At 35.0% G+C, this 19,495-nt stretch overlaps 1 protein-coding gene across 1 annotated transcript in view; it reads right to left on the reverse strand.

Moving 5' to 3' along the window:
• The window catches only part of RNF145 (ring finger protein 145), a 111,567-nt gene that overhangs the window by 6,293 nt on the left and 85,779 nt on the right, over positions 1-19,495 (reverse strand). The window contains 5 exon segments of the mRNA XM_002806589.7: positions 4,543-4,725; positions 5,344-5,484; positions 10,233-10,408; positions 12,869-13,104; positions 19,081-19,172. Of these exon segments, the coding sequence (XP_002806635.4) occupies positions 4,543-4,725; positions 5,344-5,484; positions 10,233-10,408; positions 12,869-13,104; positions 19,081-19,172 (828 nt within the window).

Consider the following 19,495-nt stretch of genomic DNA (forward strand, 5'->3'; position numbering starts at 1 on the left):
CTTTCCTACCTTTAATTATAATATAGGCTAGAAGTAAAAATTACCACATACGAAGTCAAATGCTGTACAGTGTGGTCCTATCATAATCAGTAATTTGGAGAACAAAGTTAATTATTATGGTGAAAATTAAAGTTGCATACTTTGGAAAGTGTTTTACATTTTTCTTGCCAAAAACTAATAATAATAATCAGAAATTAAGGGACGAATATAAACTTGTCAGTAGCTTTGCTTTGAGATTCAGCAATTTTAACTTTTTAAAGAAAAGTGGGCAAGAAGGAATTACCATCAGAGTAGCTGTACTGCATTAGATGATGAATGATAGATCTAATAGGGCAATCTGCCTTAAAACCTTAAATATATTTTAAATCAAACCAGCTATGATTCATTTATGTTAAATATGTACAGATTTATATATACAGACATATATCTAAGCACACACATAGAAATGTATATACAATAATGTTATGCCTAGAGTTTTTACACTGATGTCTAATTTTAATAAAGGTGGATACATACACACAAACATATAAATAGATACACGTGTATGTCCTTATCTAAATAGTTAAAATTAAATAAAATCAAATTTCAAATAAAATATACGAAGAATAAGGGAAAACTACATTGAAACTCAGGTCATTGATAGGTTAAGCACTATCAAATGAAAAAAAAAGGTTTACATTCACTACAACCCATTTCCTAAAATGTGTGCCTTTTGAAAATTTGCTATATAATTTGAGTAAGTACACTATAGTTCTAATATTCCTTGCTAAAAAACAACAATAAAATTTACAGATAAAATAAGCAATTGCAATTATTTCTATGGCTAAAACTAACTCACAGGTCCTCTTAAGCTAAACACTGGAAATTATCTACGATTCAAGCAACTCCAAAGACATATTTAAAGATTTTCCCCTTAACAATTATTTCATTAATAATAGAAAAATTGTTTTATGAACTATCAGTATCATCTCTTAATTGTCCTCTAACCTGAAAATTAAGAGGCTTTTCCTTTCCTTTTTTAATCCCCAGGACACTGAATTGAAATCATCACAATCCTTGATTGATGACATACTATCATCATTAGTCTGTGCATGTCCCTCCTTTTATTTAGCCAGTAATCTAATCTAATTAACTACTGTAAATAATGTAACAAGCATTCATGAACCCACTTCCCACATACAGGTGAAGACCTGGACAATAAGCCACACCTATCGACCGGGGCAGGCCTGCCTATACCACATCCTTGCCCCTCCATCCCATGAAACCACTATCTTGAATCCTGTGTGCTTCATTCTCTTGCCTGCTTCCCTTTTTATAGTTTGGTTTCATCTATATGTATTCCTAAGGATTACACATTTTAAAATTTTGTTTTTAACATAAAAATAATATCCTACATTGTCATCTTTTTGGATTTACTTTTTTACCTCATGCTGCTATGATCACTCCGTTTTGTGTATCACTATATTTAACATAGCACTGTGACTACTGTCACATTTTATCATCTACTTGTTGCACTACTTGTTGCACTACTTGTTGCACTGGCATGTGAATTGTTCCCAGGCTTCTGCTGTTGTGAGCTGTTCTACGAACATTCTTCTATATGTCTCCTACTGTACACGTGCAAGAGTCTTTGAATATATACCTATGAGGAGATCATGCCAAACTCTCTTCCAAGGTGACTACACCACTTTACACTCTCATCAGTAACATGGAATATCCTGTGGAGCTGCAACTTCCTCCATCATAGGTATTGGCAGATTTTCCTTCCCCTTTCTCCTTCATCCTTCCTTTTGATTTGCTTGTTCACTAACAATCCAATAGGTGTAAAACAGTATCTCACTGTGGTCTTCACATTTCATGAACGATGCTGAACTTCCCTTCATGTTCACCTGTTTCCTCTTTTCCTAAATGCCTCATCATGTTTTTTGTCCATTTCTCTGATTTGTAGGAGCAATTCTTGATCAAGAGTGTGTACTGGAAACATTTTCTTCCAGTTTGTAATGACCATTTCTGACTTAGCTTTCAGTTTAAAAACTGCTATTATTCTAATATTAATAGTTAAATGTTCTAATCTTTTCTTTCACAGTCATAGTCAATCTCAGTCTTCCATAGTCAGTTCTGTCAGTTTAAGAAATCTTTTCCTACTCAAACATCCAAAATATACTAATCTCAGTAGAATTTTAACTTTTTGTTTTTGACATTTAAGTCCCTAATGGACTTCTTTTGTTTATAGTGTGAGACAGAAATCCAGTTTTTTTCTAGCTTCATTACAGACTAGCACCACCTGTCTCCACTCACCTGGCATGCCACTTCCACCCCCAGAGTTCCACCCCCATGTGGGTCTGTCTGGGATCTGTATTTCCACTGGTCTACCTTAGGCCAGTATTACAAACACCTCACAATATCTTCTGCTATGAGTGAAATACTTTATTTTTCTCAAATTGCCTAATTTATTTCAATACTGGGATTACACTGGCTTCAGAGTGAGTTGGGGGATATTTTTCCTACAGTTTTAAAGTATTTATTTTAAATAATCTGCCAAGTGTGGTGGCATGTACCTGTGTCCCATCTCCTCAGAAGGCTGAGGCAGAAGAATTGCTTGAGCCCAGGAGTTCAAGTCTACCCTGGGCAACATAGCAAGATTCCATCTATATCTATCTATCTATCTATCTAAATAAATAAAATAGGGATAAATGTTCCTTGGAATTTGGTAGAACTGTCCTGTAATATCACCGGGCTCAAGAAGTTTGCCAGCTGCTTTAATTTCTGTTGGCAGAAATTAAATAATTTTTACTTCTTGAGTCAGTTGTGGTTAAGTGGCATTTTTCTCATAAATTTACTTCATTTCTTTTAAAAAGTATTGGCATGTAGCTGATGGTTATTCTCTTATTACTAAGCAATGGTGGGAGGGAAGAACAGAACAGAACGGTTTATGTCTATTTCCTCGCACAGCCAAGACAGCAGCCTCTCCTGCCTCAGGTTAATGCAGCTGCAGCCACAGGAATAATATAGACACCAATTCAAAGTAACTATCCCAGACCCATATGACACTTCTCAGTTTGCTCCTTTCTCTCTAAATTTCCTCTGCATCTAATTTTGGAGAAAGCCAGGAGTGAGACTAGTTCAGTATCCTGAGAAGACCTACAACAGCACCTACTAATTCTTATAGTAGTGGAACAACGCACTTTTTCTTTCTCTTTTCCAAATACTAGTTTTATCACTATACACTCAATTAATTAGTGTAATTAATAAATATATTTACAGAGATAAAATTGTACTTAGGTCAAAGCAATCTACTTTTCAGATCTACTAAGGGGCTATTTAATTGAGAGCAAGCACCCTTGAGTTCAACATTTTAAATGCTTCAGTCGAGAAACCTTAAAGCTCACAAATCTGAAATAACTATAATCAACTATGAGTAAGAAGATCTGAAACATGTCTAAGAGTTTGAGCTTATTTAAAGTGATTTTTCAGCCAGCCTACCACTTGAGAAAATTTTATAGAATGTTTGGCAATGTGCATTATGGGGATACAAAGATGTATCTGATGTACTATAATTAAAATGCTAATTTGGAATGTTTTAGAAATCTGCTGATACAATTCTACCTCCTAAGAGACTGGCTGTTCCTTTACTCATAAAAGGCTGCCAAAGAAACATAAATTCAGATGTATTTCTATAATCAATAATCGGTGTGTCGATAGAGCCCTGGAAAAAAATAGTGACACTGAATTTTAAGAAATTCCATACAGAAATTTCTTGTATAAACTACAATAAAAAGACTGTATCTTTAAGGAACTAAATATTAGTTTGGCTTTTAGCTCTCACAAAAATTTCTGGATAGATACCTCAATTATCCTGATTTAATCACTATACAATGTATACGGCTCTCAAAATATCACATGTACCTCAAAAATATATACTATTAGTATACATCAATAAAATATAGAGTATAAAATTTTTCTGTAATGTAAGATGTACATTAATCCAACTATTAATTTCATTTGGTCCTATAAGCTGTCGAGAATCCTCATTTATAACCAAGTCAGTTGAACTGTCCAAAACGCTATCAAATGAGGCTGTTTTTCCATAAATGTCTGTTTCATGATTACTTGATAGTCTCTATTTTCCTCTCCTTCATTTACATTTCACTCAATGTTTTCTCTTCTTTAACTAATTTACACAGAATAAAATTACATATTATTTGTTATATTTATTATACTAGACTAAATTTTATGCTCTATGTTCTTAATTTTAAAGCTGGACAAATAGAAAAAGTAATAAATTTATCGGAAGCAGAAAAAATTAACATAATGCTCTGATGTGATTTTTAACTAAAAAACTTGAGAGAAAAAAACATTGGAAAAGTCAAATAACTCAAAGATCTCATATAGGAAAAACAAAAAACATAAACTTACTGAATTAACCTAAGCTAATACCAATTACCCATATCCATTTATATTCCTTAAATATTTAGACAACAAATTCATGTAAAGAATATTACATGAGTTAATTTAAAGAATATTAAGAGGATTCTTACTTACTTGTCTCTAGATGCTCCCAGTGCCAAAACAATAGGATCTGCAATTTCTAACATAGACTGCAGGATAGAAGCTACAACAATGAAAAGGATAATACTGAGCAGGAATGCCCGATGAACAACCTGCAGTTCTATCAGCCCAGTCTGCACTGCCAGGATTAACAGCGTTACTCCTTCTGTCATGCCCCTAAAAAAAACAAACATTTTCAGAAAACATAAAATAATCTGAATCTCACTTAATTCAAAGAGAAAAATAATCCAAAGACTTAGACTGTTGTTACATATTTTTAAATCTACTGACAATTCAGACTAAAAACCTGATCAGTGATTAATGATCAGTAAAATTAATGAAATAGTCATATACATCACTACACGTGCAAAGGCATAATAGCTATTATTTTACCATACAATGAGGGCAAAAATAGTAACTTCTAAGGCAAACAGAAGTTTTCCAACCAGATTCTGTTAATGAGCCAGATATTAACTACTGTACAGAAATCAGATTTTAACCAGGCTAAACTTCAAATGGGAAAAAGCAAGCTTCTGAAAATCTCTTAAAGAAATCTAAGGAAGATGTCCAATATTCATCATAATGTATTTATACATACAACAAAAATACATCTTTTTTTAAATATGGAAATGTATTTTTTCATAGTACTTTAACCCAAATGTTGCAACTATTTCAAAAAAAAAACCTCTCAAATTCCATTTCTTCTAAAATTCATCAGCCAAAGAAATTCATCATTACTTCCTCAAGTTATCTATAGAATTTACATTTCTAGACATATTCAAGGAAAGAACTTACCGATTCATGGCAGGATCATTCATGAAAGCTCGATAACCCTGCAAGTAAAACTTGCAGAGTGTGAGAACACCCAAGGCAACAAAAGAAACCGTGAAGACCAAACCCAAAAGAGAGTAAGGAGTGCTGCAGCATTCCGCAATACTGGAAAAAAGGGGGAAATTAACAGACGTAAACTTCACATTTGGAGTCAAAACATTTTAGGCCTATAATTACCAAGCTTGATCTGATCTTGATTAATTAAAACATCCTAAACCAAAATTTGAGGTGAAATCACCCAATTACTCCATTAATAATGTAATCATCTTATTCATCTTCAAACCCATATTTTTCTGTCTTATTGGCAAATATATAGTACATAGCACCATATCTGAAACAAGATCTTATTTTAATTATCTAAAAATGCAGTAAAATTCAAAGAGCCTACATCTTGTTCACAACTTAAGAAATATATAATTAGCATGCTGATAAGTGTTCAAAAGAAGCTTGTATAGTTGACCACTGTTCTTCCTGAAAAATGCCAGTTGTTCAAATTGTTACTGTGCTGCATTATAATGTGAATACTTGCTGCTACTCCTTCTTTGACCAAACTGCTATGGAGCAGGTATCACTCCTCCTACTCTATCAGTATCTTACATACTACTGGTATTTTAAAATTTAGGTTAAGACAAATGCATTTTTTAAAAGGGGGTTACTTCAAAAGCATGCCCAACGATTTGCTCCAAGACTATTTAAAAATAATTTTAATATTAATTTTTAACATGACTGTTTGCTATGATACTATTCATAAGGATAACCGGAACACATTACACTAGAGCTTGGAAATATTTTCACTGAACTTCTTAGATATTAACTTACGTGTATTTTATAAATACATGCACTAATATGTACTAATGAGACGGATTTAGCATTGACACAGTATCTATCTTATCTAAATATATTTCTTTGAGACAGGGTCTTGCTCTGTTGCTAGGCTGGAGATCAATGGTACAATCAATCATAGCTCACTGCAGCCTTGAACTTCTGGGCAAAAGCAATCCTCTGACCTCAGCTTCCCAAGTAGCCAAGACTGTAAGTGTGTGCCACCACGCCTAGCTAATTTATTCTTTATACAGACAAGGTCTTGCTATGTTGCCCAAACTGGGGTCACACTCCTGGCCTCAAGTGATCCTCCAACCTCGGCCTCCCAAAGTGTTGGGATTACAGGCATGAGCCAAGGCTCCCAGCCCTTATACAGTATCAACATCTTAAGTTTTAAATTTCAAATTAGAATTCCACTTATGTAGATGAGGAATTCAGGCAATCAATGCTTATCTTTTACTATGTAGCATCATGCTCCTATATAGTTATCTTTCCCACACAATTGCTTATAAGTTGATTTTTATGTGAAAGCATCTAATTTTACATGGTACCAATGTACACTATGATGAGAAAAACAGTCTGGTTTTCTGTTAGGAGCCAATATATCCATCTATCATCATGGCTAATAGCTAGAAAAAGTAATTAATTTTAAGACATTACTACAATCTAATTTCTGAAATGTTTGGCATTTTCACACAAAAATCATTATGTAGTAATAATTTTAAACAAATTGGGTATAATTTTGTAGTATGAGAATCATGGCTGAAAATAAACTTTTACTTCATTCTGACTGAAAAAGGCTGAAAATTTAACCAAATGTCCATACTATTTCTCTATTTTTATGGACCTTTCCCCATATTTAGAGAAATTTTTTACACCAACATGACATGAGCACTTTCCTTTTATTTTAGAAAAAAAAAATGTGGTACTGTTTTTCAAAAGACGGCATACTAAATAACAAAGGTAGAAGCCTAGCTTTGGGGAAGTGAAAGAGTTTGGAGAATTTATAAAATTTTTCTTTGCTCTCTCTTCATTCAGTAAGTCATTTTTATTATTCTTAATTTCTATTTTCTGGCTACAAAACAAAAACTTTTTGTTTTGGGGTGCTTGTTTTGCTGGTCGGGGTGCTTGTTTTGCTGGTCAGTGTGTTTGTTTAGTCAGAGTATTCTGGTAAACTTCCAATCTTTTTCTAAATAAGTTGTTTTTTGGCAAAGAAACATAATACCCAGCAGAAAAAAGCATAAATAAGAACAGAACAACCCTTACAGAGATATAAATTAACAAAAGAACAATATGGGAACTTCTCAAAGCAAATTACAACATTCTTATCATTAAAAAAAAGGCAATCTATCCTGGCTATGCATGGGAAAAAAAAGAGAAAAATTATGTTAGCAAGATATCTAAATTTCATATAATACCCCAATATTATTTTCTTACTTTGTATATAAGTCCAAATTCATTCATGGCTTAATTGTTAAACCTATTGCACTAGGTTATACCTCATCTTACTGTACTTTGCAGTGGGTAACAGTCTGGTTTAAAGCACGACCAATTCAGTCCCACGCTGAGGTTATCCTAACCACGGAATTGTCTCTCTCTTTCTCTTTAAATTCAGTTACTTGTTGGATCATTTTAAAAGTCTGCAAGCTGGACATAGTGACTCATGCCTGTAATCTCAGGACTCTGGGAGGCCAAGGTGGGTGAATTACCTGAGGTCAGTTGTTCAAGACCAGCCCGGCCAATATGGTGAAACCCTGTCTCTACTAAATAACAAAAATAAGCTGGGTGCGGTGGCGCGTGCCTGTAATCCCAGCTATTTGGGAGGCTGAGGCAGAACTGCTGGAACCTAGGAGGCAGAGGTTGCAGTGAGCCGAGATTGTGCCACTGCACTTCAGCCTGAGCAACAGACCAAGACTCCATTTCAAAAAAAAGTCTGCGGCCAGGGACAGTGGCTCAAGCCTGTAATCCCAGCACTTTGGGAGGCCAAGGCGGGTGGATCACGAGGTCAAGAGATCGAGACCATCCTGGCCAACATGGTGAAACCCCGTCTCTACTAAAAATACAAAAATTAGCTGGGTGTGGTGGCATGCGCCTCTAGTCCCAGCTACTCGGGAGGCTGAGGTAGAACTGCTTGAACTCAGGAGGCAGAGGTTGCAGTGAGCCGAGATCGTCTGGCGCCTGGCGACAGACTGAGACTCTGTCTCAAAAAAAAAAAAGTCTGCATAAAACCTCCATAATACTTACATAAAAACAAATAGCAAGGCCGGGCACAGTGGCTCACGCCTGTAATCCCAGCACTTTGGGAGGCCGAGAAGGGTGGATCACGAGGTCAAGAGATCGAGACCATCCTGGTCAACATGGTGAAACCCCGTCTCTACTAAAAATACAAAAAATTAGCTGGGCATGGTGGCGCGTGCCTGTAGTCCCAGCTACTCAGGAGGCTGAGGCAGGAGAATTGCCTGAACCCTGGAGGCGGAGGTTGCAGTGAGCCGAGATCGCGCCATTGCACTCCAGCCTGGGTAACAAGAGCAAAACTCCATCTCAAAAAAAAAAAAAAGAAATAGCAGTCAAAATTATTTAATACTAAATTAATCATTAAAATGTATTTGACTTTGACATCAACTTACTACATGTTTATAGAAGCTACTTATAATTATTCATTTTTAGAAATTCAAAATCTGATTCAGTACCACTAAGTTTATCCTACTTATTTATTAAAATAGGTTTTTGTCCCATACATTTTTAATGATATTTAGATTAGTATTAATGTGTTCCTAGTAACATGCTCCTTAAGGATAGTAAACTTAAGAAATTTAAATTTCTTAAATTTCTCATAGCCTACAACACTTAGTAGGCAGTCTTCCATCACACTGGATGGCTGAGAAACAATGACTATTAACTAGAACTTACAACTGTTATCTCTACCTATGTTTACTTTTTAGGAGGACAGATTTTCATCCCTACTTTTTAAAATGACAATAAAAGCCAGGGAACCAAGATGTATATTCACGTACTAGATTCTGAGAATGTGAGATTCAAACTCAAAAGTGGAAAAAATAACAAATCTAGCATAAGCTCACAATAAAAATCCTAAAATGGGAAAAGGCTCAAATGACATAAAGATTTTTTAAAACCCTAAATATTAAAAACTGAGTCTTAGAATTATTTTGGGTTAGACCAAGCTTGACTAACCTGCAGCTGGGGACAGCTATGAATGCAGCCCAACACAAATTTGTTAAATTTTCTTAAAACACTATGAGATTTTTTTTTTTTTTTTGCAATTTTTTTAAAGCTCATCAGTTACAGTTAGTGCTCTTGTATTTTAGGTATGGCCTAAGACAATTCTTCTTCCAATATGGCTCAGGAAAGCCAAAAGATTGAACACCCCTGGGTTAGATAGTAAAGTGCTATTATCTACTCATTTCACCAATTATCTGACTCTATCTAAATACCGAAGCCAATACAGTAAAGAGAGGACTAGGCAAAGTGTACAGAATAAGTCACAGTCTTCAAACTCAGGTGGGTCAGGTGGGTCTGAGCGCCAGTTCTGCTTCTTTTAGCAGTGTTACCTGGGGCAAGTTATTCCTGGTACAGTTTCTTCAGTTATAAAATGGTAATTATAATAAATGCACCTATCTCTCAGGGTTGCTGTAAAGATTAATGTGAGGCAAAGTATTTAGTGGTATGGTACATTTTAAACATTCAGTAAATGTTATTTTTATAATACAGTTCTTTCTGATTGACCCAATAGTATTTTAACTTGAAATTGAAAAAATACTTTTACAATTTGCTATGTACCTCTCCACAAATCTGCTGCACTATGGTCCACAGTGCAGCCAAATAAACCACATTATCATATTAGCACCTCCCTGCATTGCCAAACCTAGGTATCCATGAATGAAAATCCTATCTTAACAAAATATGAAGTTGTATAACATGAGATAAAAGGAATCTGAAAAAACATACTATTCCTAGATCAAAGTTTTCTCTTTCTAAGGTTACATATAGTATCATGGGCTCTTATTAATTACCTTGTCAGAAAAAGGAAAAGAAGCCTTTCACGTGACGCAGGCTGATCTCGAGTACTGAAATAGGAGTAAATCTGAAGAGCAAATAAGACAAGCCAGAAAACCATGAAAAGAACAGGGACTACCAGCTGATTCCACAGGGACATTCCCAAGGCAAGAAGGCCATATACCTCCACTACCTGAATAAAAACATAAGATAAAAAGACATCTTGCATCACAATCAATAAACACATTTAAACACTTAAGAGTCAAATCAGAAGTAAAATATTAAATAGCTTTTCTTTTATTGCAAGATTGTTTCAGCTAAATTCCTTTAAAGTTAGCCTATATAGTTAATAAATAGTATTTTTTTTAAACTTACTGATTTTGCATTCTTATTAACACCTGAGGCACACTTATCTGACAGCAACAGTAAACTGCCCTAATAGGTCAGGGATAAGGTCAAAATAAGGTCATATTCAGTATAAAGTGACCTTAAAGGTAGTTTGAGGAGACTTGGTAAACACTCATGTCTAATCAAAATAATCAGGACTAGCTTGAATGGATACAATACTGCTTGAGACACGGGGGAAAAAATGTAAAAGTAAAACTTTTCAGGGTTTATTCAGAAATGTCATAAGTTAGAAACAGTACAATGGAAGAAAAGTACTTAATGACTAGAAAAATTTTTTGCAGAGCAAAGACAGTTAGCAAGTTTTTTACTCCCATACATATGGATTCCCCTTTCTCCTGCTATACTTTTTATCAAGCTATGTTTCTCCGTTTGGTTTGCCAAGTGTAGTAACACTAGGACAAGGATATATCTCAAAAGCAAAAAAACAAAAAGGCTTAATAATCTGCAACTCACTAGTTTTCCAGTTTATAAAACACTCTCTTATAAAATTAATCAGGAAACAATCCCAGAATCTGAGTCAATGTAGCAGCACAGGTGTAACCAAGTTTCTAGAGTTACTACGTCAGGGACCAGACCCTGGTAACACAGCAGGAATTCTGCTGGGAAGCTTACAAAACCAAAATCTAGCAGTCAACTGGTCTTGCTGGAATCTCTCAATGTGATAGCAGAATGTTTCAATAAGGTATAAAGAGCTCTAAGTATTAAGTTAAACTATATTGACTTGCAGATTATTCTAAATTTAAAATTATTTCACTGGTAAAGCAAAGGCTTTTTCTACAATCCAGTCTAACTCTTATTTTCCCCAGTGTCAAAAGATTAAAAGAAAAAGGAAACTGCCCAACTAGCTGTGAAATTATTATTAGAGGCAAGCTGATAATTAAGAGGCAGAGAATACTTCCTTTCCATTCAAGAAACAGACTACTAAAAAAAACCTATCTGTTCCCATTTCTTATCTAATTCTTTCCTGGTTACACATTTTATAACCCGTATTTCCAACAACTCCACTTAGTTGATGTACGAATCTTATGGCAACTGAGTAAACATGACATTGAAAAATGAAGGCTCAGGTTATTCAGTATATATTTAATATTCAATAATATTTACTGAATATTCATTATTTATTAGACACTAAGATAGCCCTCATAAGTCTAAATTCAAAGAAACAAATATGTATCTTCAATTTGTCATTCCTACCCTGAATACAACTATAACCCTTCCTGCCCTGCCTCTCCATGAAGCAGCTCTTCACTGACTGTAGAAATAATCTCTTCTCTGGAAGATCTACTCCTGGGAAAACTGCCCAAGTTAATCACTGTGTAAGATGAAGACAGAATCAGGCTAAGGCCAAAAGCTTAGAGAAAGTATTCTCAAAGATCTGCCCCTGGGGCCACAAGAGAAAACCTCACTTAGCTTAACAGTTAAGTCTATTTGAGATCTTCCTGTACCTTAAGGATACAGTCAAGAGGTGGAAGACAGTGATATTTTAACACTCTCTTTTTATACCAATGTCAAGTTTAAAATCTATTTCATATGCTACAAACTGTCAATTAAACCAAAGAAAAACATTTATTTCCCAAATGTGTATTGTTTGTATCTGGGAGTAATCTGTCTTAGAGCAAAGGCTGAAAAAAGTAGGGGAGAGACTTTTACAAAAAGCATATTATGTTGGCATAATCAGTTCAAGTACTGTACCTAATTGAAATCTATCACATTATAACCCAGAACTATTTAACTTTTCTGTTTAAATTAGGTACACAAAGGGAAGAAACTGTAGTCACAGTAGGAATATAATCAGGAGGAAAAAACAGGATATGACTTATAGGTATTCAATTATGTATTATTTTTGTCTTCATTACAATAGCTAACACATATGGAACATTGTCTGCCTGGTACTAAACTCATTTAAATCTCACAGAACCCTTTGAGCAAAGCACAGCTTTTATTATTAGCTCCACTTTACAGAAAGTCAAGCAATTATCACAAGGTTACACAGATAGTAACCAGCAGCATCAAGGTATTATCAGATAAAACTGCTTTAAGAGAACCACTTTGCTTTACTGCCTTCTCAATAGAACATAAGAATCTTTCAGCTGCTCCTAATTGGGCTCAAAATAGCTGCTGTTTTGAAACTGTAAAAAAAGAATGGTACAATAACTATAACTATGAAATAAAAATGAACTATAAATTTAATGTGCTTAACATTTATGCAGAATTTTATCTACCTGAGTATGACTGTCAGTCTTACCTGAACCAATTCTCTGTATGCGGATTTAGCAAGGTTATAAGGTACCAAAAGATTAGACCCAAGAAAATAGAGAACTTCCAATCCAGTAAAAATCATAGCAAATTTATTGATGATAACAATAGTCTCCAAAGGAACAAGGCAGAGTCGTGCTAGTAGAGGAAGCATGTGAGCTGAAAAGAGCCAAATCTGCTTTGTTTTCATGACACAGGAGCATAAAGTACACACCACCAACTGACCTAAAATGGGGAATAGAATACATTTCATTTTGAGCATTTGGCATCCACAAATAAAAACTAAAACACTGTTGATAAGGATAGTAACACAAGTTTTGAAGAAGTCTAACTAAAATCTCGTAGATAATGTTTTAAATCAAACTTTAACTTCATCTGACTATAATTACATATTCACATGTTCTGTGAATTTTGAATACTAATTCCTTAGGGCTGATCTGGAAAAAGCAGCATAAATCTCCACTAGTCATCTGTGATGGCATGTATAACACGAAGAAAACTTTAAACAATGTCTAATTCAGTATCGTGACAATTCAGTTGTTACTGTTTACATATAGCTTCTTTTCCAAAGGTACACAATATTCAACTGTTCTGGTGTATACGTTTTACCTGAACCAATTCTCTGTACGCAGATTTAGCAAGGTTATAAGGTACCAAAAGATTAGACCCAAGAAAATAGAGAACTTCCAATCCAGTACAAATCACAGCATAAAATCCAAGAGATACAGTTACTTGTTCAAGATCATACTGCAACAATATTTGTTCTGAGAATGTTTTAATCTTTATTTTTTGAGGACCATGTAAACCTCCCAACTAACTAAATCATAAGTTAAAACTAAAAACAAAATAAATTCTTCTTATTGGGCATTACTCATGATTACAGAAAAGTCAGAAATACAGAGAAACAAAAAGGAAAAGAAAACAATCAGCCTCTTATAATCCCACAACTCGAAGGTAGCCCTAAGAACACCTTGGATTACACTGACTGTATGTGATATATTAGCATTTAGCCTTTTCCAAATAGTCCATCATTATAAAATGCTTTGTATAAATAAGCATTTACATTATGACATCCTTGTATAAACTACTTGGAACACATTTCCTAATATTCTCTTTGGCTAGAGATTACTGAATCAGAAAAACACATTTTTAAAGACTTTGACACATTGTCAGCTGCCCTCCAGAAACAATTTACCAGTGCATAATGTGGCAGTTTTTCTATTAACTTGCCAATAGTGAGTATAATTTAGAGAGGGGAAGAAGAGGGAATATTTCCTCAGATTTGTGTGTGGTTTTTTTTTGAGACAGAGTCTTGCTCTGTCAGCAGGCACCAGGCTGGAGTGCAGTGGCATGATCTCGGTTCACTGCAACCTCCGCCTCCCGGGTTCAAGCAATTCTCCTGCCGCAACCTCCCAAGTAGCTGGGACTATAGGCGCATACCACCATACCCAGCTAATTTTTGTATTTTAGTAGAGATAGGGTTTCACTATGTTTGCCAGGATGGTCTCGATCTCTTGACCTCGTGATCCACCCACATTGGCCTCCCAAAGTGCTGGGATTACAGGCATGAGCCACTACGCCCGGCCCTATTTCCTGTTTTTTAAATTGCCATTTTGGTGGTTACTAGCAGCACTAAACATTATCAATAAGTATAGAAAAGCATTTCCAGGGGTCCAAAGTGGCTCCCGCCGGAGGTCGTGGCGCTTGCGAAGGCGAGGTCATGAGTTCAAGGCTAACCTGAGCAACCTTATAAGCTCAAACTGATTGGCAAAAAAAGAAAAAAAAGAAAACCATTTCCAATTATTCGGTGAAATGTTTGTTCACATTCTTTGCCCATTTTCCTACTAGAATACATATTCTACTGCTTGATCAAAATATTAATCCTTACTCATATGATTGCGTTTTTCTAGTATGTCCCTTGTCTTAATATTTTTAATAACTTTATTCTCTTATAAAAGTAGGTATCAAAAATAGTAAAACCAATTTTTTTCTTAATGGTACCCACCTTTAGTGCCATGGTTAATTACATGGCTACCTCTACTCAAGATTATACAAATAGCTATATTTTCTTTTAGTAATTTTTAATTTTAATTTAAAAATTAATGCACTTGATTTATTGTGGAATAAGAAAATAAAGATCTAAGTTTGGTATTTTGCAGATATTTAGTCAGTTATCTCAAAACTGGTTACTGAAATCATCCATTCTTTTCTCATTCATTTGAAATGCCACTGTGGAACGCTCCAAAATCTTTTACATATTTAGGTCTGTGTAAAAACTTGTACTTTTTGTTTTCAGTGATCTATTCTAATGACTGTACCACCCCGTTCCATCTTACTGATTGGACAAGGCCTCTCTCATTGCTCCTTTCAGAATTTCTTAGAGATTACTAAATGTTATTTTCCAGATTAATTTAGAATCATTAGTCACATTCTTACTCCTTGTCAATGAAAATCAAAACAAAAATTTGGGACTTGTTTATATTGTATCCATATACATGTTGAATATTCCTAATCCAAAAATCTTAAATCCAAAATGCCCTAAAACCTACCATGATGCTCCAAGAAAATGCTCATTGGAGCATTTTGGATTAAGAATTTCCAAACAGTAGTATAATGTAAATATTCCAAAATCTAAAAAAAAAAAATCGTAAGTCCAAAACACTTCTGGTCCCAAGCATTTTGAATAAGGAAAATTCAATCTGTAGTTGTTAGAAAAATACAAAAATGTCAACCATTTTTACATAAGGCCCAACACTTGTAACAATCTACTATGTCATAAAACACATATGGTATTATATCTCACAAAGCATTAATTTTGGCCTTTAAACAACTGACACTAAAGTAATGTGAAAAATATTCATAAAGGCATAAAGAAGAGAAAAACTCATCATAATACAGAAAACAAGAAGTCACCAAAGGATCTTGCTTCCACTGTGCTTACAGCTATGAAACTTAAATGTCCTTGTTCAGCACAATGTAAACTTCCTCTAAGCTCTGAAAATTCCCTTAAGTCTATGCCAGCACATGTGGTGCTCAGTGCTGGAGTTACAGGCTCCGTTTATCTTCTTTCATAGAAGAATATGACTCATATGGCATATTTAAGAGAAGACTACTCCTCCTGATTAGGTGGAAGAAGGAAGGAGTCATATTGTTGGTGGAATCTCCCCCTGAAGTTCCAAAAGGGTAAGTTGTTTGTCTTCTGATTTGCCTATTTCAACTTTTAATTCTGAATAAATCAAAATCCCAATGTGCTCTTTAGATTTCAGGATTCCACCATTAGAAATATCTCCAAGAAGTCTGCAACTCTAAGAAATCATGGCATTTTAAAATTACCTAGGTTTTCAAAAAAGTTTGTTATCGAAATGAAGAAAAACACCAGAAAATTACTTTAAAATCAAAGTTGGAAGAAAACATGCTCCTCAATAGTTTATGAACTTTGGAAAGTTGAATCTTAGTTAAGTAAACAGAAGACCACGGCCACTGATAAAAAGAGTTTTAGTATAGATGCCTCGTATTTATAATACAAACATATCCATCATAAAATAAAACTTCATAAGCTTTCTAACTTAGCAAATGTTTTCATTATTGAATGTTACTGTTAATAAATATGCCAACTCATACGATACAGTCATTTATAAAGCAACATTATTGTGTCCTCTGCTGACTTTTAAAATCTACTCTGTGGAGATTAGTGGTTTTCCTGTCCCTAGATAAAACCCAAGGCAAGTCCCATAACTTTTCTACTCTAGCTTAGGTTACAGTCTCAATTTAACAATAACCAAAACTTTCAAACAGACTTAAAGTTGAGACTTATCCCTTAATCTAGAGTTTCAGGCCTTCTAGGGACACCATTAATTTTGGTCTTTATGCTTTAAGATGGAAAACCTGCAATTGGGAGATGGGGTGGAGAGGTTGTGGTTGGCTTCTTTCTCTTTTTTGACCTAGTACTTCTCCGTCTCTCTCTGACTCACCCAGGATTGAAGCAGGCAGGGAAGAAGGAGAGGGAGGGAAGCAGGCAGGTTCCCACTTAACTGGACTCTTACAATGATGTGGTTGGTACTGGTGATCCCTAGACTTGAGGTATCTAAAACTGATTTATTTTCCCCTGGACACTTTTATGGGTTCTTCTGAAACTGTTCCTATCACTGTGGCTCTTTCACCTGCAGTACCCTTGATGCTTGATATACACCCTCCACTGGCTATTTTTGACTCTTTTCTCAGCTCCTGGGAATCTGGAAGGCCAATCCCTGTTGGGGCCTTCTTGAACAGAACCTAAGAAATCCTACACAGACTTTTGAGGTCCTTATTTAGTTCACGAGGAACTCATATCCTTTGCTCCACAATTTCCTGTATCAGAAGACACAGGAAAACCCTATAAGGCATTTTCACTCCACAATCAAAACACTCAACAAGCAACTAGCCTATTGATAATGCTTTAGGTCAGGTAAGAATTATAATGTGAGTCACATACATAATTTTAAATTTTCTATTAGTGTCATTTCAAAAAGTAAAAAAGATAAATCAACAATATACTTTATATAACCTAACATATCCCATTGCTAGTCCTTTATATCAGATAGGAATTATAATGTAAGCCACATACATAATTTAAAATTTTCTAATAGTGTCATTTCAAAAAGTAAAAAGAAACAAGTTATATCAACAATATATTTTATATAACCTAACATATCCCAAACATTATCATATAGACATTCAATCTATATTAAAAGTTAACAAGACATATTAAAAGTTAACCACATTTGTATCAACTATTCAAAATTGAGTGTGTGCTTTATGTGTGCTTTACATGTACAGCACATCTTAACTTCAATTCACCACACTTCAAGTGCTTAATAGCCACATGTGGCTAGTTTTGGACAATGCAGTTCTAGATTTACAGGTTGAAAAGGGACAAGAATGATATAGTGGACTTCCGGGCCTCGGGGGGAAGGGTGAGAGGTGAGTGAAAGATAGAAGACTGCACGTTAGGTACAGTGTCCCACTGCTAAAGAATTTATTCATGTAACCAAACACCATCTTTTCCCAGAAACATATTGAAAAAAAAATTTGTTGGCCGGGCGCGGTGGCTCAAGCCTGTAATCCCAGCACTTTGGGAGGCCGAGGCGGGTGGATCACGAGGTCAAGAGATCGAGACCATCCTGGTCAACGTGGTGAAACCCCGTCTCTACTAAAAATACAAAAAATTAGCTGGGCACGGTGGTGCGTGCCTGTAATCCCAGCTACTCAGGAGGCTGAGGCAGGAGAATTGCCTGAACCCAGGAGGCGGAGGTTGCGGTGAGCCGAGATCGCGCCATTGCACTCCAGCCTGGGTAAGGAGAGCAAAACTCGGTCTCAAAAAAAAAAAAGAAAAAAAATTTGTTAATGTAAAAAAATAAAAGATTGTAACTCATTTAAAAAAAGAAAAAAAAAAGACGTTGCAAGGTGAGTCAGACACCAGTCCACAGCATTCCTCCCTTCACCATACAAGAGACGTAACTCCCCTAATAGTCGGTCCCCCACTGAATCCTCTAGTGTAAAGGGCTAGGGAAGTATTTCAGAAAAAAAGAGTTCTCTCTGAAAAAACCCTCCTTTAATCTCTAATATTTGGCCTTTCATCACCTTCTACATTGGTGAGTTTCAAAGTAACAAAACAGGTTTTCTCTCCCTTCCTTTTTTGCATTTTGGCATGGTACACTCTGGTAGGGGGGTCTGGTACTTCACTTTAAATTGTAGCTTTATTGTTTTTAGGCCTTAGCCAACACTTCTGCTACCTGAATATTTTTAACATTCTGCTATCTATTTCAATCACATCTCAAGTTGTTAATGTTTCTGGACATTTATTTTTGACAATAAGGTGATGGCTTTCAACAGCAATAAGGAAATTTAAGATACTACATGTTTCATTTTAATCTTTCAAAGTAATAATTAACTCTATTTAAAAAATAATCATCTCAAAAACTTAAAAAACCTTAAAAAACACAAGCAACTACGCACTATGTACAATATTACTATAAATACATAACCTATACATAGGGGAAAAAAGACTTAAAAAATACATTAAACAATGGCTATATTTGGAAAAAGTCACCATGAAACACTTTTGAGAATTCCATATTTTTAAAAAACGAGTATGCACGAATTTTATAAGTTAGTAAAGCTGGTTGGTTCCTACCTACACTTTAACTGTTTTATAATACTTACCTATTAAGGCTGTGGTAAACCGATTCATGGAGAGAGGTTCTAAATACATTGGTCCCTCATAGGCGAACTCCAGTTCACTCCGAACATAGTCCCTAAATAAGAAAATTGATAAGTATGTATATATTAGATGCATTCTAAGCAGAATCACAATATGCTTATAAAAAGCATATTATGTTAATGATACCCCTTTCCACATCTAATGAAAAATTTAGGTATGAAGAACTATATAGAAATGGCCTTCGCCTCTGTTTTCTGTGCACTAGAAAGACAGAAATGGAATCTTATCATGCAGAGAAAGCTGCCAAAGCTCCACATTATGAAATTTTATTTCTTCTCATTAAATATTTTATGCCCAGTAAAAACCCAATTGAGAAGCGGTCTCTCTCAACTCTACTACACTAACCAATGATATCTG

The sequence above is a fragment of the Callithrix jacchus genome, chromosome 2 (genome assembly GCF_049354715.1).
Source record: "Callithrix jacchus isolate 240 chromosome 2, calJac240_pri, whole genome shotgun sequence".
In the NCBI taxonomy this organism is placed as follows: Eukaryota; Metazoa; Chordata; class Mammalia; order Primates; family Cebidae; genus Callithrix; species Callithrix jacchus.